General features: G+C 39.9%; 2 protein-coding genes across 4 annotated transcripts; one reads left to right on the top strand and one right to left on the bottom strand.

The window, feature by feature from the left end:
• Positions 1-55: 55 nt before the first annotated feature.
• On the bottom strand, positions 56-5,578 carry LOC128878129 (G2/mitotic-specific cyclin-B3). Of its 2 annotated transcripts, XM_054126045.1 has the most exons (9): positions 5,343-5,578; positions 4,517-4,741; positions 3,615-3,834; positions 3,275-3,531; positions 2,866-3,201; positions 2,299-2,742; positions 2,065-2,220; positions 1,683-1,963; positions 56-1,572 (listed from the first exon to the last, which is right to left on the bottom strand). In XM_054126045.1, exons 4-9 carry the CDS (start codon positions 3,497-3,499, stop codon positions 1,521-1,523), a joined length of 1,494 nt encoding a protein of 497 aa, XP_053982020.1. In that variant the 5' UTR covers positions 3,500-3,531; positions 3,615-3,834; positions 4,517-4,741; positions 5,343-5,578; the 3' UTR covers positions 56-1,520. The 2 variants fall into 2 exon arrangements, with proteins under 2 accessions (XP_053982020.1, XP_053982019.1); XM_054126044.1 differs by lacking the exon at positions 3,615-3,834 and having other exon boundaries at positions 5,343-5,577.
• Positions 4,830-14,435, top strand: LOC128878126 (peroxisomal ATPase PEX1). 2 transcript variants are annotated; one of them, XM_054126039.1, is made up of 15 exons: positions 4,830-5,532; positions 6,591-6,806; positions 6,977-7,091; positions 7,230-8,220; positions 8,452-8,666; positions 8,756-8,912; positions 9,056-9,218; positions 9,941-10,100; positions 10,556-10,872; positions 11,120-11,184; positions 11,259-11,318; positions 11,407-11,593; positions 12,367-12,540; positions 13,941-14,053; positions 14,114-14,435. In XM_054126039.1, the coding sequence occupies exons 1-15, from the start codon at positions 5,440-5,442 to the stop codon at positions 14,184-14,186; spliced, it is 3,099 nt and encodes a 1,032-aa protein (XP_053982014.1). In that variant the 5' UTR covers positions 4,830-5,439; the 3' UTR covers positions 14,187-14,435. The 2 variants fall into 2 exon arrangements, with proteins under 2 accessions (XP_053982014.1, XP_053982015.1); XM_054126040.1 differs by lacking the exon at positions 6,591-6,806 and having other exon boundaries at positions 4,832-5,215.
• Positions 14,436-25,708: the final 11,273 nt, after the last annotated feature.

The raw sequence follows: 25,708 nt of genomic DNA, 5'->3' as shown, positions 1-25,708 counted from the left end.
AATTTACGAACAAATTTTTCAAAAGAATATATAAAGTTAGGTTATGCACAAAAGATTAAAAATCATTATTTAATTTTATTAAATTACATTCTGTTTACAATTGCTCATGTACACACGACTTACAAAGTATGTAATAGGTACTAAATTCACTGATAGTAAAAAAAATATATTATGACATTATATACACCACTTGATTTCAGTAAGTCTTATAATTGTATAGTATTCTTATTCGTATGGTTTCCATTATAAAGAAGTCGCTCTAAATTTGTCCTACTAATTTTTAGAAATATGTACACATTGATAATTGTTATAAAAGTATATACAACTACCTACTGGATCAGATATATCTTTTTTTTTCGATAAAAGTTCTAGACGTTATAATGTAACTAGTTTGTTTGCGTACGAAATTGCATAAATATTACATGTGAGAAAATTTTGACACGTTCGGTCATATCGAAATTTTGAATATATTCATATCACAGGTGGTACTTGGTAAAGAAACCTATGTCATGTTTATTAATAATCACAACTATATATTAACTATGGCATAAGTAGGGTCTGAATACTGGAACTTTCCATTACAATCAGATACAAATAACGAACTGGTTAAAGATAATAAATAAAAATTTATAAAGAGTAAAATTTAATAAGAAGTGACTTTCCCTTCAACTTACAGATTTGAATATAAAAATGTATTGTATTATCATGGAATTTATCGATATAAATTAATTTTTTTAAGCTACCTTGTTTGTATAGCGTAGAAGACAATCTTTTTTTATACCGGCAATCTTACACGGAGCAATGATTATAAAATATTATTGTGTTCGCCGGTATCTTATGTAACTACCTTAGGAGCATACAGTTTATTATCAGTCTATAAAGTGCAACAACAATGCATAACAATACGCCACACTCTCCTCACGGCTTGTTAAAACAGAGATGCCGCATAATTTTCATTTCATTTATATATGTATATATGTACTAATTCAGACTATGGCAAGGAAAATGTACCATAGTACTACATATATATATAGCAAAGAAAAAAAAAATTAAAAGATTAATCTCAATCTTTTCATGCATAAAAAAAAAGATTTTGGATATACCAATTTCTTATCAGAATTATTTGTGAAGTATAAAAGCGTGGCGCTAAAATAAATTTCTCAACAAAAAAAAAAATTAAAATAACTTATAAATACTGAGATTGTAGAGTAGTATAGAAATTACTAATGTTGTATAAATAATTAGAAAAAATGGACTAAAAACAAAGGAAAAAGATTGTAGTATTTACCATATTTCTGAGTGTGTATAAAGTTGAAAATGAAATTCGGTCATTGAATTTTGTTCTTATTACAATTTCATTATCCAACAAATTAAGATCATTATGGTTCGTATTTTAACGCCCGACGACCATCTTAATCACTTTAAATTCCATTACAGGTTGCCTAACAATAATTAGGCTAACCTATATATTATTGTCAATGATGTTTTCGAATACCTAGGTTTTTTCTTCCTTAAACTATTTATATATTTAAAGTATCTTTTAATGGCAGCTTTGCTACTTCAAAGAATATCCTAAAATACAAGAAAATGTTCGTGAAATCTCGATGTTAATATAAACATGTTATAAACTTATTATAACTATATTTTTCAATAAGATAATAATATAATATTTTTAAACTTACTTATGGCTGTATTTGTTGCGTACTGTGGTCAGAGCTTCCTTGTGCTTTCGATGTAATCCTTGGTTTAAAATATTTATAATATCCCTTATGTCATCAACTTTGTAACCACTATAATATTCTAAGGTTGGAGTCCATCCTCCTAGATCTTTCATTTGCAGGGCAAGAAGGAGCGCAGCAGCAGCAATTTTACTATCGCTAAACATTATCGTCGAATAATCCATCAGTGAATACTCCAAAATGTATCGCGCTAAAGTTAGCGTCGGCATTGAAACTTTTGCACACTGTTTAAAAATAATATGTTATAATTTGGTATACAATATGATGGAGACTACATGAAAGAAAAGAAATAATAAAATGGAATTAATTTATTGGAATAACGCACCCTAGCATATCGTCTCAAAAACCTGTATGAAAGAGGTATACCAAGATCAAAATCTACTACTTTTAAAACACTCATTTCCATTCTAATTAACTCTCTTTGCGTGTAAGCACCGTCACATATATATAAAAAATCTTCTACCATCGGAGGTATTCGTTCCTACAAAAGTCACAATAACATTGAATAACAAAGAAAAATTTGTTACAAATAGGAAATAGTAGTAAGTTTGATACTAACATCATATTTACTCGCTATGAAGAGACTTGCAGCACCTAACAATTGCAGCGTTTCTTTTCCAACCGTTACTTTCGTCAAATATAAATCAACTAGTTTTACAGCTAGATACAAAGTCTCATGATTCAATTCAAAAGACTCTTGAACTTCCACCATCCAGTCGATTAATAACGCTCTCATCCATCGTGAAAGACACACTTGTCTCTCCATGTAATCTCCAATAGGAAAAAAGCGTTCTCTGTCTTTTAAATAATTAAAAATATCCATAGCATAGTGAGAGACTTGAAACGGGTCCAACCAATTCTCTGCATCGAAATCCCACTGAACTCCCTCAGGTAATACTTTCTCAGGCGCAGCATTCAAACGAGAAACAATTGATTTCTCTTCAGTTTTTGTCAGAGCTTCACTTGCTTCATTTTCCTTCTCTGTTTTATCAATTTTCTCAGGCTATGACAATATTCATTCAAATACATTAATATGATGTAATTATTTTATTTGCTTATATCTGAATGTAAATCTTTAACAGATATCACATTATAAAAAATATGCTATAACATCAAAAATTCTTACTTGAATGTTGCTCCTCCTAGATTTCTTTTCAGTGTCGTCTCCTACATCATCTAATGCACTTACATATAAAGAACTGTCATCTGATTTTTCTAAATCTAAACTACGTTTTGGACATACAATTTTGCTAGATACTTCCGTTTTCTCTTCATCTTTTTTTACAGGTTTTACTCGTGGCACTGGCTTTGGTTTTGTAGGTATTACCTCTGGTTTAGGAACATGTTTATCAAGTGTTCTAACAGAACTTGTCTGAACAAGGGGTTTAATTTGAGTAACTGTCGTTCTTTTTAAAGCTTTCTTTGGTTCTTGTGTATGTCCTCCCAATGTCTTTCCAATGGCCTGTAATATTATAACATATTAAAATCATTATAAAAATAATGTTAGAAAAAGAAAATGCCTAAGCAATGCGTACATTAGTAATATTTCCTAATGCAGATCTCTTTGTAGTTTTTTCCTTTGGCGGTGATGCCTCTGCCTTTCTTTTGATGCGGGGATCTTTCCCAAGACCAGATGCTTTGTGTAGAACATTAGGTAACACAGAATGTTGACTTCTTGTTGTTATTCCTTTTTTTCCAGCTATGTTAGTATTAGTTTGTTTATTTTGTGCATTTAAAACTTTGGATGGTGCCATTCTCATAAAGAATTAAATAATAAAATTGTGGTCTTTCCCTAGACAAGAAAAAATAAAGAACTTTTAATTTATTAACACTTAAGTTTTGAAGAATAATAATATTAGTTGAGAATAAGATTACTTGAGTCTCCTTTTTTAGTATGAAACTGTATGTAACTTCTTAAAGCAATTAATAAGTTATATTTTAATTTGTTTAAGGAATAAATTGTTTTTTGGCTGTATGTGATTTGTTTTGGAGACAAATGAAGTTCAATTTCTGTCTGAACAACAACAATGGTCTTTCCTTTTAAATATAGAGACGTTTAAATACTCAAATAAACAGAATTAGCTGTCTTATTAGCCTAGGAAATAAATGAAATTTAATTTCGAAACAATTAGCCACTTGTGATGAAAAAAGGAAATTAAATACGAACAAAATAATATCTATATAAAAAATAGAAAACACAACACGTGTCGAAACCATCACATTGGCGAGGCTTATACTATTTTGTAACAGAACGTACAATTGAACCATCCGTATGTCGCGTGTACGTGGCCGTCCAACAACGAGGAAGATGAAATTAATATTTCAGGAAAATTCGTTCGTATTTTGTCCTGCTAAGTATCTTTCTGTACGCCATTAAGCTTTACAATCGAGTTTTTGTAGAATTGTGAGCACTTTCTGTTAGAAATCGAAAGAATTCGGCCAATTTCTCTAAACACGGATTCACTCGCCGACTTGATTCATGGCATGGTATATTTACAGAGGAAAAAACGCGGGAACATAAGTCAAGGACGCATCGTTACAAGGAACACGAAATCACGCTTTTTCACGAATGTTAAAAACCATCGATAGAGCTGTTAAAATTATTGTTACGAACAAAAGGCAGCAATAAAAGGGACAGGAAATAGAAATTCGTCGGGTCAGCCATAAAGACAGTCGTGAAAACAATCTACAACTTTCACTGATTTACTTGGATCGTATATTAATTATTTACACGAAAAGTTGCATTCTCGAATGTTGAACGAATTACTCTGATTTACCTGGGTGACTTGATAATTATTTTGCGAATTCTGATACGTTGGAATCTCTCATTTATGAAACTCTTGTGCCACTAGTACGTTAATACGATCTCCATTCGAGCTAGCCAGGGCAACTGAAGTTGACGCTGGTTCAAAATATCACAGTTAGTATTAGTTCGTTCTCTGGTTGGTTCGCTTCAATTTGGGAAAACCAATCGAAAGTTAGGTAAAATCTCTATACGCCACCTATCGACAAAATTTCCAACATCAAACACTGCTCCTTTTCACCACTTTACACCGAGTTTATTCAAACTATCGTTTAATTTCAAGTATTTTATATGATTAATGGCGATTATTTTCATGCGCAAATCGAATCTAAGAATTCGAATAATTATGTTATTTAGTAACTAGGTATCGTATGTCATTTATAGGAGATGCATTGTTGAATTTTGTATCACTGAATTATGGAGTCTCGTGAGAGCGAGATAAATCATCGTTTCGTATAATCATACAGCAGGTTCACACGTTACTCCGAATCAACTGTATAACGTATATGATCCAAGAAATTGCTTGTTAATTGATTTATTGTATATCATGGTCGTACTGTTTATGAGCATTACACGAACAGCACATATTCAACATTTTAAATAAAGAATTAACCTTTGATCTGTATTTAGTCGTTCACTTGAAAGCAAAGTATTAGCATGCTTGAAAGCCAAGGTAACAAATTTCGGGAATTAGCTGCGCGACGACAAAAATTCTCGAGGGAAACGTTTTGATTCGCCATAAATCGTTAATATAACTAAACATGATCCTCGTTTGCACATCGTGAAAGTTTCTCACATACCGAATTTATTCTAAATTTTCTTCGTGCGTGTGCATCACGGTGTACAGCATTCCGAGTTCCGGTTTAATTCGTTTGTGTTTTATATGGACAATCGAGAATGCAAAGTGAACGTCTAGTAGTTAAGTATATAACAGTGAACAACTGTTTTGTCTATTTGTCGGACACCTGGCTACGTAAATTGGAAACTAAGGTTAGTGTTGTATACTTTTCGTAATCGAGCACGTATATTCACAGTGGGTGCATCCAGAAAGGCAACCGCTCACTAAGCCGCTCTTTGAGCGTGTCTTAGTACTAGTGGCGCCATCGGTGGGAGAACACATAAGTTTGTAGTGAAAATAGGTCCCACTGTTTCTTCAAGATGGCGCTATTAAGTATAGGGTCGATAATTAATACAGGAATAAATATCTATTCATACAAACGATAAATTTGATATATTAACTAGCATAATGTATTGTTATAAAGCAAAGAATTGTATTAACTTTGCATTTCTGATAAATAAAGAATAATTGATTGAAATGCATCAGTGGCGCTATCTTACAGAAACGGTGAGAACTAGTTTCACTACAAACTTGGGTCTTTTCTCACCGATGGCGCCACTAATATACAGAGTCGATAATGAATGCTGCATTAAATAATTATTCATAAAATTAATAAATTTGACATAATTACACATCCCCTAACCATTTTATTATTTCATACACTTAGTATTTAATTTTACTTCAAGTTAATTATACGGAAAATCGGATATTACAGGTGAAAAAGAATATATCTTTTAAAAATTAGTTCGGCCTGTTGACCGCGAGATGGCGATACTGTCACGTGTCCCATGAATCGAGCGAGATGCGAGTATAATAGCAAAAACTAAAACAACCCCTAAAATTAAAGAGTTTTAAGAAAAATGGAAATAATTGTATCGCGATGTATGGATTCAGTGCAATAACTGAAGCAAGCACAATAATTAATAATTTCGAAACGTGGTCTCAATCGCAATTTCGTCATTCTTGATTATAAACTAATTTTGACGTGTAGAATCAACCCCTATATTCTCTTATCCGTAGCCGAATACTGTGTACGTTTTTTCTTGCAATATCTTCATCTTTAATAATTCTCTTCCAATCGACACTAAAACTATTTGAATAGCTTCCAATTGTATAACGTAAAATCTCCCTCACGAAATAAACGTAACAGCTAGGCGCTACACAATTTGATTCCATCAGGTTTTCTGAAAATTTCCTTTTTCAATTCCAGGAGAATGTAATTAAAATAGAGCACAATGGTAAAACGTATTACGCGTCCTGCAATGCAGGTGGAAATTCCAGCGATACGCTATGCTTCGGTGCAACGTTTGCCAGAAGTCTGAGCATCCCGGAAGGGGACGAAGTGTTTGTGTCTTCCGTGAAAGACGTGCAACCCGTAACGCGAGCCAATGTTGTACCACGCACTGCGGACGATAGGGAAATTTTGGTAGGATAATTTCCGGATAATATTACTTCAGGATGTGGACTTTACGATGTGGAATTGAATTTTCCATCGAATAATTAATCATTTACACGTATCGCTTCCATTATCACGCAGAAGCTAAACGTTGTTCTGCTTGACATGGAATGCAAAATGAAACTGAGGCTGTTTTGCAGGAAGTACAAATGGACAGAGTGCAGTCGACGTTGCTAAATCAAATACGCGTGGTAGTGGTGGGTCAACCCATCGTCGCGTGGGTTTCGAAGTTCTCCTCTGTGACATTTATCGTAGGCAAGTCGGAAGCATTTCGTAGCATGTAACAACATGTATCTAAAAGTCTCATCTAACTGCTAAAAGGAGCAGTAAATTAAATTAAATTAAAATAAAGAGCAGCAACCCAAACAAACCAAACTTCCTTTCTCCTCACAGAATCTCTGGAGCCGAGTCTCAGGTACGGAAGGCTTGAGCAGTTCACCGAGGTCCACGTAGGAGATGCAATGATGAATTCGAGCAAAGACGTTTCCAGGAAGGACTACGAAAGCTCCTCAAAAATCGTAGACAACCTTCACGCCGTTCTCAAAAGGTTTCTGCCATTTGCAATGGACCAAGTCGACGAGAGGACACAGGAGGATAGGTCAGCTAGAAACTACGAGCTAGTGCAGAGCTTTCGAGACAAGAAGGAACCAGCTATATACCGTGTTCACCCAATGCCAAGGATTACCTTCGACGACGAGGACGTTGACGTGATCGCGCGTTGCCCTTATCACGTGTTCGTTCCGAGGAGCCAGGCGCCGAGATTCGCGGAAAATTTCGCGGATGATTTCGCGATCTGTGGCGCGAAGAAGGTGCCAGAGACGAAACAATACGCAAACATGACCAGCACCAGCTTCCTCGTGAACGACGAGTCTCCTGTGCCGAAGTTGGCCGAGGAATTAATCGTCAGACTGTTCATCCTCGAGGATCTATTAGAGAAGTCCTCCAATTTGGACAGAGACCACTTCGACATCGATCTGCTTCACAGACGTGTGTACGTGTCGGATAGTTTGAGGATCACGTTGGGTTTGAGAATTGGAGGAAAGGTGAGCCTGTGGCAGGTAGAATCTCCTCAGGAAGTCGCTCCATCCTCCGTCGAGCTGTTTTCATGGAGAGACTCGGTGTCCACGGAGAAGTTCGAGGGTTACGTCAGGACGCTTGCGACTCGCCACGAGTTGCTTATCAATTCTTGCTCCGCCGTCGTTATGGACGATGGTAGTATGTGCGTGGTGAAAATTTCGCCGGAGAATTGCACGGTGGCCGCGATAGACGAGGCCGTTTTGAAGGGATTACGGGTACATTCGAGATCGGTGAGCGAGAGGAGCCATCTGCGATTACCCGAGCAGTTGGATCAGGAGGCTCCTCGGGTGGAGAAGATTAGCGTAACGTAAGCATTCGTTTTTACAACTATTTTCCTTAAAAATATGGGCCTTTGACTTTATTTTGCCGTCAGATTTTTAAAAATAACGCTTTTCTATCGAAAGTTACGAATTTATGAAAAGAGATTGACTTTTTAACGACCTCGCTACGAATTTATGAGAAAACATTCAAACAAAAATTTCTTCTTTTTCACCCACTTTTCGTAATGATCCGGTTGATCGAATGTTTTGCGTTTCAGACACTTGGAGGATACTCTAACGGAATGCAAGCTTTCGCTCGATCTGAGTCTAGGCCTGCGCAAGCGATTAGGATTCGAATACGATCGAGAGAACATTTTAATTTGCGGAGACGTTGGCTCCGGCAAAACTACCATCTGCAAAATACTCGTCCAATACTTGCGAAACGCGCCGTATTTCGTCCACACCAACATGATCGACTGTAGATCGTTGAAAGGTAATCCTTTTAAATGGAGATTTAATGGAAAATTCAATCTAACATTCTTTTGATTAATTCCTTTAATTCCTTCCTTTGATTCTTCCTAGGGAAAAAGGCTGAGATGTTTCAAAAATTTGTGACCACCGTCCTGACAGAGTGTGTTTACTACCAACCCTCTGTATTGTTTCTGGACGATTTGGAATCGATCACGAACGCGTCGACGAATGACGAAGAAAACACCCCGGATGCTATGAATGCCGCTAGGTATTTTTTATGTTCCATTTTCTTCGCGTTATTTATCAAATTATAAATTTTTAACCGACTTCGAAAAGAAGAAGGTTACTCGATTCGACGTGTATATTTTGTTTTTCCAAAAATTATTTTATTTCACTCTTTACTGTTATCAGAATCGTGGACATGCTGGTTAACACTGTGACGCAGTATCAAGAATCTCATTGCATATCAGTCGTCGCGACGTGTGCTGGCGTTAACAAGCTAGGCCAGAAATTAAGGCCAGCTAGGGGATCTAATTTCTTTAGGACGGTTTTGTCGATACCGAATCTTGATAAGGTATTTACGTAGTTATAGTGGAACCTTGGAAATTGTGGGAAAACGGGGGTGAAATTTCGCGCAATTATAAGGTTAATATATATATATAAGAATGAAAGCCCTGACTCACTGACTCATCAACGCCCAGGTTAAAGCCTTGGACCTAGAAAGCTGAAATTTTGCACAGAGGCAAGGAATAAGAAAGGATATTTCGAAATTCAACCCCTAAGGAATGCAATGCAACCTCCTAATAAATTACAAATTTATTTTCTCAAAATGGAAGCCTCTCAAGAAAAAATTCTATTTCATGCTTTGGATTTATTTTTATACGTAACATCACCTCGTATTCAATTGTTCGAAGTATACTCTATATAGAATACGTTACCTAACATTAGAACCTGCGACGTTTACATCGTTTTTGATTACAGAATTTGACTGTAAGAATTCATCTCAAATATTTTCTCGAACACATAAACACTTTTGCCTAGATATTTCACATATTTCACGTAAAATGAATGCTTGTTATCGTATTAATTGTCCCGTGGAAGTGTCTTCCACCCTCGTTAAACCGAACGAGAACGTTTCACGCTGTAACGTCAGGTGACTCACCCCTTCGGGGCCAGGAATTGGCTCAGACTGTTAGGAACCCATCGAGCCAACTATTAGACAGATTAGCGTACGGCAACGTGTCTGCGTTATTGTACGAGTTCTGTTTACCGGTGTAACCCGTGCTCTCTAATCAGGTGCACAGAATCGATATTTTGCAATTAATGCTCGGGGACAAGTTGTACGTGCCCGTAGACGTGAATTGGGATTACTATGGAAACAAGACCGAGGGATGGATGGTTCAGGACCTGGTGGATATGGCTGAGAAAGCTGCGTTCGCTGCTTGGAAGCGTACAGGTAACTGAATCTCTTAAAGTAAATCAAATCAAAAGGCAGCTATTTATTGTATTATTGTATCTATAGCCATACAACACGCCTGTGACGAGTGCTTTTTCGATTAGAATAGTAGCAAGCGTGCGGAAGCGTGTTGTCAATTTCTTTACTTGTGTCCAATTTGGAATTCGAATGTTAAAATGAATGTTAAAAGGAATTTGAATCCAAGAAGCATCTTACTATAAAACTATTTATTGCAAATTTCGTGATAATAATATAAAGAATTTCTTCTACGTGTCCTCGAGCCGCAGAGATAATCGTGCGAGTAAACTCAGTAAGAATCATCATCCTATGAACATCCATCTGAATACACGCGTTCTTTCGGGGCGAATTGGGGTTACAGTAGTCGATTGAAATTTTATCTTGGCAATAAGCGCCCGCTGACAATCGTATCATTGTTGATTCGCCGGGAATAAAAGGAGCCTCGAGGCCGCCTGTCGTTATCACGGAAGAGGACGTGTCGATTGCCATGAAGAATTGTACGCCGATGTCTTTGCAAGGCATACAATTGTACAAAGGCGGGAGCCACGTTTGGTCGGATATAGGGGGACTGGCAGAAGTGAAAAAGTCTCTCGTCGAGATTCTACAGTGGCCGTTGAAGTATCCAGAGATATTTAAGAACGCGCCGATTAAGCTACAAAATGGCGTCTTGTTGTACGGGATGCCTGGAACGGGGAAGACGATGCTGGCCAAGGCGATCGCCAACGAATGCGGCGTCAACTTAATTAGCGTGAAGGTATCCGGCCAAAATATAAGTAAAAATTTAATCGTGTAATCTTAAAGTCAGATGCGACGTCTACTTTGAAAATGCATGGAGTAGTAAAGAAATTAGATATTCGATTTTAAATGAAAAATTAATACTGGACGCAAACTTTCAATTTTTTTTTAAATTAAACCTCTTCGAGTAACGTTCTACAATTTTGAATATTGTTCATTAATTCGGGAAAGGAATGTGTGTATACACTTGGAGATTTCTATTCTAGGGTCCAGAGTTGCTATCGAAATATATCGGCGTCAGCGAGGAGTCTGTTAGAAACGTGTTTGAAAGGTACGCATTGTTGTCAGTATAGATCGAGAGACAGTGGATATTGCATAATTCTAATATTTCTTTGTACTATCAAGAGCTTTCCGCGCTAAACCGTGCGTACTGTTCTTCGACGAATTCGACAGTCTCGCTCCCAGGTGAGTTGATCACTGAAACTAACAACGTGGTTCGTTTACTAATTATAATTGATAGTAGAATAAATTCTTGTATTTTATTTAATTTCAGACGAGGCCACGATAGTACCGGCGTGACGGATAGAGTCGTGAACCAATTGTTAACGCAAATGGATGGCGTGGAGGACAGAGAAGGGGTAGCGGTGGTCGCAGCATCTTCGAGGCCAGATTTGTTGGATCCAGCTCTTCTGAGACCTGGACGTCTCGATAAGGCGTTGTACTGTCCGCTACCATGCACGGTATACGTTTCTTAAACAATTAATTATACTTCCTATTATACAACTGGAAATTGTCCACATTGAATGGTGGAGAATTCTTGTCGCATACACTTGTTTATTTATGTCGTATTATGTAGATCTACGTATTTTATTCTTTATCAAACTCTTAACATATACACGTCCGCTTAGAAGTATGTGGACACTTCCTTAATAGAAATAAATATCTAATAAAAGTTGCGAATCTATTAATATCAATTATATCATTTATCTTTCGATATGTTTATGTTGTATTAGCGAATATATTTTATTAATAGTTTTTTCTAATATCACATTAGTAATGATAAAGACTATAGAGGTAATTAGATAATGTTAAAATATCTTTTACCGAATTTGGATAATATTATCTCATTTATTTTGTAATATTTTTGAACTTTTCTATCTAAACAATCCCATAGTTCTAGTATAAAATTGAATATGGGAGTCAAAACATTTAATATTATTAAATGTTGTTAAATACACATCCAATATAGAATTTAGCAACAAAAGTTGCATAATAATAATTTACGGTGTATATTAAATATTCATTGAAAGTAGTAAGTGTCCACATATTTATGAGCGAGGCTGTACAGCTTTCAATATATTTTAAAATAGAGAAAATTCTAACCAAGCAATTGTTATTCAGAAACGAACAAGTCACATGTAAATTGAAACGATATTATATACTTTGACGAATATACAGCGTAAATATCTTCTTCGAACGAATATTCGATCTCGTAATTTTTATAATTGCGCAGACGGACAGAGAGGCGATTCTGGCCGCGCTCTGCAAAACACAGAACGTGGACGTGGTTGAATTAGATTTAAAGGAATTGGCGGAGCTTACTCCCGGATTCACCGGGGCAGATTTGAATGCTGTGATCACACAGGCCAGATTGTCAGCTTACGAAGACGCGGTCGCCAAAGTTTCCGTGAGTAAACAGGCAATTTTTCTTTCGCTGAAGAGCAATCTACCCTTTCCCTTAACAGAACCTGTTCTTCAAAGTTCAGGAAATGCTTCGCCAGTGAAAAGATCGTTTCACCTGAACGGATAAAAAAATTCTCGAAGGCGTGTTTACGTTTAGGTTGACTAAGGTGGCGCGGATCTTCGATCGAGTTTCTCCGAAACAGAAAAGAATAAATCCACGTTGGCGGTGGTTGGAAAATCTGGCTCCCCTGTTCCTAACGATCGTTTCGTTTTGTTGCGTTCCCCTTCTCGTCGTCGTGTATCTCTCTCCAGCAATAATGAAAATCATTTTAGCGCGACTCCGGCCGAGAATCATTTGTAGGGAGCTTCCGAAGTAAGATAGTGCGTAATGATGATAAGGGTAGGTGGGTAGGTGGCGCGATATAACTAAGGAAACGTAGACCAGGTTTATTAGCGCACGCTGCCGAGAGCACCAGCCATCCCCCATCTCGCTCCACTTCATCCTGGCCTACGCCTCGCTGAACGTCGAGGGGGTTATTATCTTATGCGTTATAATGATACACGGTTTAGGGCCTGCAGCGGTCCTGCAAAATCGAAAGGCAGACTCCCCTATTACCCGTAGTCTCGTCCTCGGACGAAAATGACTTGCGACACGTCGAATACCTTCTTCTTTATTCCGACTTCGGGGTAAGACGATCACGGTGACTTTAAGATACATTCGATGGGATTTTTTCGATGTGACTACATACGATAGACGAATGTTGAGTAATTAGAAAATTGGAAGGAAACACTGAATTGTGTTTTGTAGTTATCGAGTATGTGGTGGTTTATGTTCGATCACTGTTAATCGTAGAAACCGGTGTTTCTCAGAGTTTATTTTTTTTTAAGTATTTTATTGCAGGAAAGTGGTTGAATAGTAGAATTAGACAATCCTCCTACAATAGTCCTACAATAGTTTTCCTTTCTTAGAACATTCGGAATCTTTCAATCAACAGATTCTATAATCCTTGGACCAGCGTATGCCTTGCGAAAATATCGAAAAGTTAGAACAAGAATAAAATTGAACACAAATCGAAACCTAGAATTCCCACTTTTGTGGTAAGATAAATTCCGCCATCCACGTTTCGACGCTCGGTAATCGGCCCGACGCGTACAGCCGTTTGTGGAGTGAGTAGGGGGACTATTAATTAACTTCCTACGGAGAAAACGAAGTTACGTCGGCACTTACCTACCGGAAGAACACGAATATCCAAACTGTGCGTCTAATTAGCGAGCGAGTTCCCCCGAGCGCGACGCGTTTGGAGAGAAACGCGTCCTCCCAGTGATAAGCTATAGGGAGACGTGCGCGGTGTTTCGCGCTTGAAGCGGCAATTAATGCGTTTCGATCTTCCAATCTGATTGCAGGACGGAAAAATCGAGGCTGGGGACATCAGAGTCCTCCCAGGACATCTCGTCGATTCCGTCAAGTCCACTCAGCCGTCGTTGTCCACCGTTGAGAAGGAAAAGTACAAGAGGATGTGAGTGGTCGTTGTAAATGTTCGATTAGGTTGTTTACTCACGTGTTATTATTGTTACAGTTACGCCAGGTTTGCGAGGAACGACAACTTCACGGAGGATATGCTGAAGAATCAGAAGGCTACTTTGGCATGAGTTTTTACATTTACGTATTTATGCTGGATAGATACATAGTGGATTGGTTTGAAGGATTAATGTATGTGGTAGGAGTAGGGGTTTTTTTATACTGTGGAAATAAAAGTGATTTTGTTTCTAAACGGGACGTTAAGTGGGTCCTACATTGGAAGGTAAATAATTTTGTAGGAGAATTTTCTAACTGAACTCGTCGAAATTATTAAGAGAATACTTTTGATATCGAATGTGTTTCATTTTACCTATTCAGAGAACAAGTGACTGATACTTTTATTCATTCGTCTGAAATAAAATTAGTCATAAATTCTGTCGGACTAAACTTAAAGTAAAATTGTTGTCAGATACAATTTAAAAAACGCAATACGGACAACCGGCTCGTGGTTCTACGATTCCTCCATTTCCATAAACTAGCTACTCGATGATCTCTCGAGGCCGTTAAAGCATCAATGACACCCTATACAATCTTACCCACGGAAGATCCAGTCCATCTTCCAATTGTCCATTCATCTAAAAGTCCCGTCTCGCGACTTTCCTGCCGCGTCATTCTCATTTTCATTTTCTTACGTGCACGCGGTAGCTGCTGATCCTAGACGCGAAACTCGAGGGGCCCCAGTTTTCCTCGTTTAGCCGAGTATAAGCGTAATCCGGATGCCTGCGTCTCTCAAGAAACTCAGCCTCCGCGTAGCTTAACAGCGCGGGGGCACGGAACTTTTCGTATTAATAATCGGTATAATAATTAGTATTTTCATGCGCGACTTAGCAGGAAGGACGCGAGCTCGCGCCCGCGAGACGCGAACGGGGGGGGGGGGGGGAGGGGGATCTCGCAGAAGAGCGGAGCTCTGAACTTCGGTGGATCTTGATTTTAAGTTCGGGGCGAAGGAGGCGCATATTTCACCGCGCTAATGTCCCGCCAGATAAACTACAATATTAGCTGCCTTCGCCCGTGATTTAATTTAACTTTGCCTTGGCGCGACATCCGCCTCTAGCTTTCGGCTGCCTCGGCTTGGTTAACCAACCCAACCTCCTCTAACCGCCCCCCCCCTCCCGCACCCCGCGACGCCGACATGTGTTTCTGGTTTATAGTTTCGAGGGTTGGATAAGTAGAGTCCAAAGAAATTATATCGTCGCGGGAGTACCGACGTTGATCATCTTCTTCCTCTTATTCGAGGCTGTCCTCCGCTTTTGAAACGGAAATTCTCGCGAATTTCTTTTAAGCGAAAGGAAAGCTCCTTCGAACTTTTCGCGTTTAAGGTGATCACTGCCGGTGGCGCATTTAAGAGCGTCAATTTTTCTGTATTCGTTTGAATATTCTTTTCATTAAATTCATAAGGAATTTTTTTACGCAGCATTGCATACACGTTTGTTCGTATTACCGGACTATACATAGTTTATTCGTAATGAAATAATCGAAATAAATGATGTATAATATCATACTTTTTCAGAAAAGGTTTCTTCGTGGTTGCCCCTGTTCATTCTGATTATCCGAAACGCAAACATCGAGATACGTCTTCGTTGTTCGTGTTGCTATAAACCAGAATAATTATACAAATATTGGAAAGCACTTTAAGAAAACGCATCGAGAAAATAAATTTGTCGAAACTTCTACACCGCTATACCCCCTTGAACGTATAAATAATACTATCCACCGTGCGTAAAATATAACAAGAGAATTTCCTACTTTTCAACCACCGCTTTCGCGCCTTCCATCGACCCCTCCGGAAAAGATTCCGCACAGCAGACCAGGGTAAACGCGAAGGCAAACAAACTTGCACTCGCGATTATTACCCAGAAGAATTAGGATGGCATTCAGCACCGTGGAAATCATGGGGGCATTGTCGTGTATCCTTCGAACGCGGAGACCGATGCTTCTTCGCCTCCGCGTTCCTCGGGCTCGCAGGGTTCCTCCACCTTCCGCGGCGTCGAAGAAAAGCGGTGGAAACGAGAGTCGGTGAGACGGCGCAGTCAAGTTTTCGAATGTCAAGGTAACGAGATTAGCGCGACGAGAAATGGTAATCAGGAATAAAAATGCTACAACCGACGGCATTTACGCTAACTAATCTTCTTCAGGAGGCGAGGCGCTAACGGAGTTAGGAACGGCCCAGCCCCGGCGTTACTCCAGGGTTTTCGTCGCTCGGTCGGCTTGTTAGCCGGATAATTGGCCATTTTTATGCTAAGCAGACCCGCGGCTGTTACGGCTGCTGGCATTTTCGTCTTCGCCTTTCTTCCAGCCGCTCTTCTACGCGATTGATTGTCGCCTGGGTTTTGTCCTTCCGACGTAACGCGGACTCGGTTCATCGGCGATTCGTCGAAACCATCATTTGCGACGATTAACCCTTTGCATTGGAGGCTTTTTTTTCTGGTATCTACCAGCAACTCGAGATGTTACTTGGCATTGCCATGAATTCTAAGCTATCTAGATTTGAGAATAAGGTCACCTTTACCTCGCCAACAATCATTTTATCGACACTTCGAGCTTAAAAGAAATTAAACCTAAAGAAACATTAGGTATTCTAGATTTCCTGCGTGAAGCCTAATGGTGACTGAGAGTCACCTCTCGAGTGCAAAGGGATAACGAACTCCGTAAGTAGAATTGGCGAGAAATTTACCCTTAGAAGCCTGATTTTCCAAATTAAATTTACAAAAATATCAACGTATCTTGTTTCAACAATTCAGACAGCTGACGTTAATTTTTGTAACTTTTGTTCAAAAGAACATTATGCAATGGTAACATACGCTAAATATTAAAAACAAACCTTAGAGCATTTGAAACTTAGGGCATTTAAGGACTAAGGATTTTCATCGTGTTACATATCACACGTTATATTGAGTCACAGTTAAGCTTTTAAAGACTTCTTAAGAAATCCTGTAGACAAAATCGTACACCATCTTCACTTCTTGAAGGGAGGGTTGTCTTTTCGGCTACCACTTCAAGCATTTTCGTATTAATTTATCATCTAGTCACCTAGTCATTTAGTTTAGCTTCGACTCCTTAGTCGTTTCAACTTCTCTCTCGAAGGTACCTACGTATTGTTAACGAATCTATTTTTAGGGGTGGTGTACCACCCTCGGACGCACCCTTTCTCTACATTTCCCATTCCGTTCCTCTCTATCTCGCGGTCGCTACAAGATAAGGCAGAAACGGGGGCCGGTGCCACGGTAAGGCGATTACCGAATCGTGGAAATGCATTTCTCTGGTCAAAGTACGAGTCCACCTTTGTGGCGGAGGCTGCGCGGAAGAAAAGGACTTCCTCCAAGGATTTCGCCGTGTTTCGTTTATTCTTCCGTAATAAAGCGAAATTGGACCGGGACAAAGTGCATTTTGCAATGAATTTCAACTTTGTATCAGTTTATAAACCTTACTCTGAGCTTTCATCGATAGAATTCCGATCATTATTTTCTTCATAGTATAGATTTACTATTTGCAATCTGACGATCGCAATCTTTCACCTCTTATTATTTCAGTTATTAATCGATAAGAATTGCGTTTTAAAGAAAGAATGTGGGTCCGATTGGTAACAATCTTCTTGATCCTTTGGAATTCTACGTCGAGCGAGGCTCGACAAGAATATACCGAAATGAGAAAGTCTGGACCGCAAAGGGTTATACTAGAAAATTTTATAGTATAATTCATGAAATTACAGTGTTATCAAACCTGCTAGCCAACTTCTCGTACCTGCGCAGTTGTTAGAAATCATTCACCTAACGTTCTGATAGTAAAGTTTATGTACTTGAATATCCATTAAAAACACATACTATATAATAGTAATAAAAAACTTATTCGCTGGTCTTAATTAACCTAGAAAAATAATACGTCCGAGTTGCATCCTATTGGTCCTCCCGTTCTATTACTTGATTGGTACACGAAGTATTTTACCATGAATCAAGAACATACAACATGAATAACACGTTACACTTAATTTTTTCTCTGCATCTCTCTTCTTAAAAAAAAAAAAAGAAGTGTCCTCGATATCGCTAGTAGTCCTCGTGGAAACTATTCTTGTCCCCTCTCCTTTGTCGAGCGTTGCGATTAGAGAAATTTCAGCGCGAAAATTGGAAAATGGTCGCCGCCGGTGCGAATCACATTCGCGGCTCTTGATGCGAAACAATTTCGCGACGTTGGCCGCAATTCGATCCCAGGAATTACGCGGCCGCCGGCTGGTTTGCGGGGGCCGTTGCAAAAATACAGGATGGAAATGCAGAACAAGGAGGCAAAATCCATCTAGTGATTTCACAGGCAATTATGCCGTGGCGCCGCGCCGGCCGGGTTACTCTTATTTAACGCCAATGTGCGCCGAGATCACGCCTCGACGCCCTTGCACCGTGATCCCATTTGCGCGAAATTGTCAATGATAGAATGGCAGATTGAAAACTCGACATTCAGCGTTTCCCTTCCATTCTGGGTTTACCTTTTTCCTTCGACGATGGTCCGCCCCCTCTCCTTCCCACGTTCTCGTCGACGTCTCGATTCTTTCGTACCGAGAATTGTTTCGCGATGGTGGATGCAAGTATCGTACACCAGGGGGTCTTTTAGTATTTTTTTTTTTTTTTTTTTTTTTTTGGGAAATATTTGCTGTAACGATTTTTAGTTTATCGTGCGAGAATCGGGAGGTAATGCAGTGAAGGGGTGTAAAGATAATAATAAAAAATACATTTTCTAAGCCTTTGCGATTGGACAGATGTGCTAGCAATGCAAAGTACAAGTAAGATGTAACGTAATGCTGCTTTTGGTACTGTGTACATACGAGAAGTTGGCAAATGGAGCGACTGCAACAATAAGAACGACACCGGAAGATACATAGTTCTGTAATGCAGCTTCCGGACATTCGGTGTGTTCGAGTGGGCGAGCACTCATTCTCGGTTAAATCGCATTGGCCACCGTCTATTTATCTGGATCCCTGATAATCGAGTTATCGCTGCTTTCTTTTCATTCGATTCAACCGACACCGCTGACACTTCCGAGGGATCGACTGCTACGTTTCGAGTGCAATTTATCAGAGAAACTCCCGGGGATATCAGCACTCTCGCCCCCTCCTCCCCCTCCCGCGCGCCACCCATCCTGGAATCTCCAGTGTTTACGGAGAACATTTGTTCCCCCGAGCACGATTTTAGACCGAGCTTCCACTATGACGCTTCGATTAGTCGATCTTCGTTAAAATATTGTGCATACAATTTCGATGAAATGTGTAGCGGATTGTTATAAATCTTTTTAATCCCTGAATAAGAATGTATGGAAAGTATGCAACGAAAGTCCCTTCGAATCGTAATTCCATTTTTCGTTGACTATTTTCTACCACGTAGGAATCATTTTTTAACATAATTTAATATAAAGGAAATAGAGATTCAATATGTTATTCAATATCATTTAGTATAAATGAAGTAGAAATTATTTCATACCTTTAAGCAATTATATCTAGAACTGGTGAGTATTCGTATCAATTAACTAGAAATTATTTCATACTTTTTAGTGGAATATTAATATTACTTCGAAGCCGGTTATATTTTTCTTCCAAGAATTATTTTATTTATATAAATTAATAGAAATATGTCGATTAGAAATGGGTTTATCGAACATGTGGATCATCGAGAGTGCGAATTTTACTGCATTAAATTCGTAATTTAGTTTAATTGCTTCCTGTATTGATTATGGAAGTTTGCACTTCTTATGAATAGTATCCAGTGCATTGCTATCTTTGCACTTAATTGCTGCATTCTTTCTAGTAGAACCACTCGTGTCGGTATACATTTCTTCCACTACGGTTCTCTTAGAATTTTCACTATAAAAAAAAAACAATATCGTACTAAAAACTCAACACTCGATACTATTTGTAAAATACAAATATACTCCTTCGATATCAGCTGTGCGATATACTACTTATCAAACATTCGATTCGCGAAGTCAACATTCAGCGTGAAAATCTCGAATCACCGTGCCCGAAACGATTCAAATATCTCCTGCTCCTCCCTCCCAGAAGCGTTGTGTCCTTTCCCCTGAAAAAACCCTGCGATCACCCTTCCATACTTCGCTTCCGAAATCGAATCGCCGCAATCATCCAAACAAATCATCCGTACGACGCGCGACGGTCGTTCCGGAATCGATGAACCGTGCCCGCGGAGCGACCAGGAACAAACCAGACGGAAAGGTCATCGGCGAAGAAGTCGCGTTCGGTTGGTCGTCACCCTGCCGGAGCGTCCTGGTCGTCCTCCGAGTCCCCGTTCAGCCAGGATCCTCGCTGGATCCTTCGACAAGGACGGAGGACGCGATCGGCGCTGCTTTCGACGGCGCTGTCTCTCTTGGCCGCGATATTTACGGGGCGTCGAGGCGTGGGTAACGCTGTTTGCCGCAATTTCTTGTTTCCATTAGGTTGGCCGGCCTGCGGGGTAAATTCCACCCTCGCTGGCCCACCCGCCCTTCCTGCGGGCTGGGTTGCGCAACTTCGACGAGCGACGGTTCCGAGAGGAGGGAGGGTGGTGTTCGCGGCTGAAACGATGGGTGGTTTTGGCTAGGTGGGTCGGCGAGGGGATGCGAGGGGGTTGGATCGGACGACAAGGCTGGCAGGAGGGAAATGGTGCACACACAGGCCTCGGCTTCCACTGTGCGCGATCAAATGACGCGCGCCAGCGCCCACAATAACTGCCTCTTCACGCTTCGCTCCTATCCTATTCCGGCCTCGAGCCCCTCCGCGAGTGTTCGACGATCGAGGATCGAGGATCGGACACGTCCAAGGGACACGGCTCTCGTGGCTTGTTTTCACCCGGACGGACTGGCTTCTAATCGCTCCCGGGGGATAAGTGGCAAGATCCCGGGGGTGGCTTTTCCGTAACGAGCACCGGTGGCGCCTTTTTTTTCGAACCGGTGGTAAAAAATGGAATTTTCGAAGCGAATAGTAGCTTTCTAATGGCAGAGCACGTTTTTCGCGGATATCGGACGCTTGTTCGGTGGACGTTTATATCGTGAACGGTTTGCGATGGAGAAACAGAAGATTAAGAAGAAGAAATTTAAGGATAACATGGGCAAACTATTTTTATTTTCTACGTGAAACTATTTTTATCTTTCAGGGTTCTTTTGAAAGATATGAAGGTTTGAAGTATCGTCTAAGGCTAAAGTCTACAGATTCCGTTCTTAGTATTAGGTTGCCCCGAGAATTTCTTTCGCTTTATTAATAAGTAATACATGAACAATATTTTATGTTTTATGTTACATTACTGAATTGTGCACGATTCATTTTGCTTCGTTACTGTTACAACACGAATATCTATGAAATTAGATTGTCTATTTATATAAATACGACCATATAAGATAATTGAGTGCAACTCGCGAAAGAAACTTTCGGGACAACCTAATATTTAACAACCGAATTGGAAGCACTGTATGTGTGTCACTAGTACACCTTCTTCAAGAGAAACGCGTGTAAACATACTCGTTTCTTACATTGACTTTAATCTCGTATATGCATTATGTACATACCTATAAATCGAAACACGAAACTATATTTTCCCATGAAAGCACCTCAACTGAAAGATATTTTGAACAAGAGTAAGTCGAGTAAGAGTAATTTAGAATTCTCATTCTACGATTAATTCGTTCTTCCCAATAAAAACATCGGGATATTTGGAATGTCATCTTTTAAAATTGCTCCCCGCGGTCGGTTAACCGTTGCGCGACTGAAAATCGCTTGGAAAAAGACTCCTCGTATAACTAATACGAGCCGAGGACGGGCATAATTTCTGTTTTTAAATCTCGAGCCATACTTACCGCCGGTAATTGAATTCTTGGCCGAGATTACTTTAGCTTTCGCCATTTACTTCAGCTGGAGCATCTTGCAGCAGAGCCCGGGCGATGGGGGCTTCTTCAGCGTCGCTTTAACCCCCGCGGGTTATTTAAGATAGATTATTATTCTCTGAGCCGAGTGGCGGAGGGCATCAGCGAAAATGAAAACGCTATCATTTACAGGGAGATTAATTGCCGCGAATCACTTTATCCGCGGCTACCTTGCCGCACCCCTTTCTCAGCTTTTCTCGCTCGAACGTTTAATGGAACCCCTTGTTGCTCGGCGTTGCTGTTGTTAGACGGGATTAATCCTCGGCATGAATGCAATATTCGCGACACGATGCGGAATCGAGAGGTTTCGTTCGATAACTTTATTAATCTTGTTTAATTAATAGAGGATGGAGGATTTTAGTTACTTTTCTAATCGTGTAGTCAAAGCTTCAAAAATAAATAAATCACTAAATTGTTCGCGCACATGCTTTCTTATATCGTTATAATTAGAATGCGGAACTTTATGCATTTATAAGAAATTTGAATGTGCAAGAACCTACAAAATGCACACAATATGCAAGAACACGAAAAAGATTGAGAGTAAAGTTCGTGTTATAATATTGTCAAAATAAAATAAATTCTTATTTAGGTTGAATTTTTGTAAGCACGTTCGCGAAGATTTCATGTTGCATAAAGATCCGCAATCTAATAATAATCAAATGTTCATTCGTGTTCACATACTTGTACCGTCTCCTTCCTCGCGTTTTTTTATATTTTCTTTTCGCCACACCTTGTACATGTCACTTCCACTTGGTAAGCCGCCGCAACAATAATCGTTCCCTTGAAACGGAGACTACTAAAAACAAAAGCAAAATATTAAAAACCTGCGCGTACCGACGTCAAGCTAATATACGCAAGCATTAATACTCGCGCGGGCAAGAATGGCATTACATCAATCGACGAGCCCGACGCATACGCTCTCGTAATGGGCTAAAAGCTTTACAAAGCGTACGAATAGACAGGTGAAGGGGGACGGAGGGGGTAAGGTTTTGTCGGCGGCGGAGCTTCGCTTCGCGACAAATCCTTCCTTTGTTGGCCCCCGCGAAATAGAACCGCGGAGAGAAGAGAGAAGCGAACGTTGCATTATATTTTGCCTCAGCTGCATATCCATTGGTGCATGGATTCCTGAGCTTGTATCGGGGGATGGTTGTCGCGTGAAAAATAATTTGCACTCGCGACGCGTCCTCGCGAGATTCCCCTCTTCGAGGGGTGTGATTCACCCCCTCTTTCGTTCTTCTTCCGGTGGCGAAAAAATGTTTAAAATCTGAGCCATTGTTCTGCGATTTCCATACCAGCGTGAGTTTTCGATTTCTGTTTTTTACGTTGAAATCGAGCGCTTAATCGCAATCTAGAAACGGGTTAATGCTCTTTTTCTAGTTTGATCGTGAGAGTTCACGTTTCACTTTATTTCGATCCATGAAGCAAACGTAGAGTGAAGTTGTTTTCTACTGAAATCGATATAAATCGAAGAGCATTAATAGGTATTAGACGTGTTACGATTATTTAGTTTCTGCTAATGAATGGTGTTGAGGGATGGAACGCCTCTTGAATCTTCGCTGTCGAAGGAGGATTTTTTTTTTTTATAGAAAGAACTCTCAGTCAATTCAGAAACATTTGCTTAAAAGTTTCCAGAGTGGCCAAAATAGACTCGAGTAATATTCAATTTCATAAGCAGTTAAATAAACTTCGCGAGAATTTGCATCGATGCGCATAACAAGAATTCACGTCGTATGGAGAAAATCGTCAATGATAGACTCCGTAAACGATTGGTGGCGCCTAACCATTTGCATATTTATGGACGAGTTACCAAAAGTGGATCCTCGCGGAAACGATAATGACCACGAGGCAGCCCGAGTTTGTATATTTGTCGATTTGCTTGGACGCCATTGCCGTTTTCCAATTCGACGTCAGGTATCGCGTCGACGATTTCCTGGCTCTATTACCCCTGGAATCGATTAGAATCATAATCCAGGAAATCTTCAAGCTCGCTCTCGAGCATTTCGAATGAGATATCCAAAATTAAAGAAATGTCTAACAGTGGTAAATCATTAGTATCAAACGTTCTAATTCATTCCTCGATTTTTCACATTTTTCATTACATTTTAGAGTTACGTAGTAGTACTCGATATTAAATTCATTTTTAAAGCAATGCCGTATAATCAAAGTTTCAGGATAGAATTAGAATATAAACTGAAAGGGGCCTAAAGACCACGTATTACCTCGAGAAACTCCTCGAATCCTCGAACTCTAGGACACTTGAAGCCAATTGGCGATCGTATAATCGAAGTATCAACATAGAAAAAGAATGTAAGCTGAAAGTGACCTAAAGACTCCGTGTTAACGTCACACGAATTCAATTTTGATTGTACCTCAAAAAACTCGTCGGATTCTCAAGCTCTGAAACATTTGGAGCCAATTGGCGACGAGATAGAATCGCCCTTTGCCAAAGTCGAATTCTGTTTCGCGAGGCTCCGCTTATTCCTCTGTCAGGAGGAGCCGGAAGTGGCGCGCAGAACAGTGGCCCGATCCTTCTGCGTTGGTCTGGAAAAGAAATTGGTCGTCCGGGGCCCTTGGAGGTGGCGGCGATAAGCCGGGTCTGCTGAGAATCGACGAAAGGAAATAAAATCAATTCCGTGGTCGGGCCACGGGGGCAGAAATACCGCGCTGGTTCCACGAGGGAAAGAGGAAGGAAGAAAAAGGGTGTCGCGGTTACCGTCAAGGGTGGTGGAATCGCTGCTATCTGACATCGTGGACTCGGAAAGCGTGAGGCGACCATTGGTTGGGATGAAGTACGGCTGAGAATATTGACGGGTAATACGGTTAAAAAGAATTATATATTTGAATTTGCGAGGTGCACAGGTAGTTTAGTTCGCGGTGAGTGTAATCATTTTTTGGAGAAATTCAGAAGATCGAATGGAGTGTTTAATGGACTTAAGGGTATATGGTTACAATCAGTGCAGCTTTATTATTATTGGAGTTTCAGTGGCTGAAAGTTTACGTCTATTAAACAGTATTAAATACTTCGTATTTTAAATTGCGTGCAGATTCATCGCTAAATCTTCAGGGGAATCGTGCTCCAGAGTCTGGAATCTGGAGTCCAGACCAGGCTTGATTTAAAAAAAAAATTGTAAGGCCTAATCAGTCCCCCGAAAAAATTAAGTTCCATGCTCCATCACGGTTGGAAATATTGAGCTGGGAGGAGAAAGCAGGGAAAAAGGGTGTAGGTTAGCACAAGGGTGTCGGGGTCATCGGTATCCGACATCGTAGACCCGGAAAGAGTGAGGCTGGTTAGGCGAGCGCAGAGGGGTTGGAAGTACGAGCAGGAGGACAGAGACCAGCGGAGAAAGAATGTGTGTAAATACGGCTGCATCGGGGCACTTTCGAAATATCAATTTGAAACAGCCATGGGTATAGGTATGCGTCATACTTTCCACCGCCCATTATGGCCGGCTTTCCATTTTTATTTATATTTACCGCCGCGCGGGCTTCCAGCCCCTATCGGCTCCGATTTTATATCCGTCTCTCTCGGGTCACCCGGTACACACTGTCGAGAAAAACATGGTCAGAGCACACACTCGAAATTGCAATGAAATTAATTTTATTTCAACGAGTGGACCTGTACAGAGGTTGCCATAAACCACGATATAGTACTCGTTAATTCCCAGTAATTGTTTATAATATACACAATTCTATAGTTTTGTTGACG

The sequence above is a fragment of the Hylaeus volcanicus genome, chromosome 6 (genome assembly GCF_026283585.1).
Source record: "Hylaeus volcanicus isolate JK05 chromosome 6, UHH_iyHylVolc1.0_haploid, whole genome shotgun sequence".
Taxonomy (NCBI): Eukaryota; Metazoa; Arthropoda; class Insecta; order Hymenoptera; family Colletidae; genus Hylaeus; species Hylaeus volcanicus.
Note: the sequence above shows the minus strand (reverse complement) of the source record. Positions and strands in the feature narration are given on the sequence as shown.

What these genes read in the sequence shown, in the direction of transcription:
- LOC128878129 (XM_054126045.1), bottom strand. Translation starts at nt 3,499, where the DNA reads ATGAGAATGGCACCATCCAAAGTTTTAAATGCACAAAATAAACAAACT. An exon ending in TTTTGAGACGATATGCTAGG is followed by an intron (nt 1,964 to 2,064) that starts GTGCGTTATTCC and finishes ATTTTTAAACAG; the next exon opens with TGTGCAAAAGTTTCAATGCC. An exon ending in CGCAACAAATACAGCCATAA is followed by an intron (nt 1,573 to 1,682) that starts GTAAGTTTAAAA and finishes CTTGTATTTTAG; the next exon opens with GATATTCTTTGAAGTAGCAA.
- LOC128878126 (XM_054126039.1), top strand. Translation starts at nt 5,440, where the DNA reads ATGCAAAGTGAACGTCTAGTAGTTAAGTATATAACAGTGAACAACTGT. An exon ending in GATGCTATGAATGCCGCTAG is followed by an intron (nt 8,913 to 9,055) that starts GTATTTTTTATG and finishes TACTGTTATCAG; the next exon opens with AATCGTGGACATGCTGGTTA. An exon ending in CGATACCGAATCTTGATAAG is followed by an intron (nt 9,219 to 9,940) that starts GTATTTACGTAG and finishes CTCTCTAATCAG; the next exon opens with GTGCACAGAATCGATATTTT.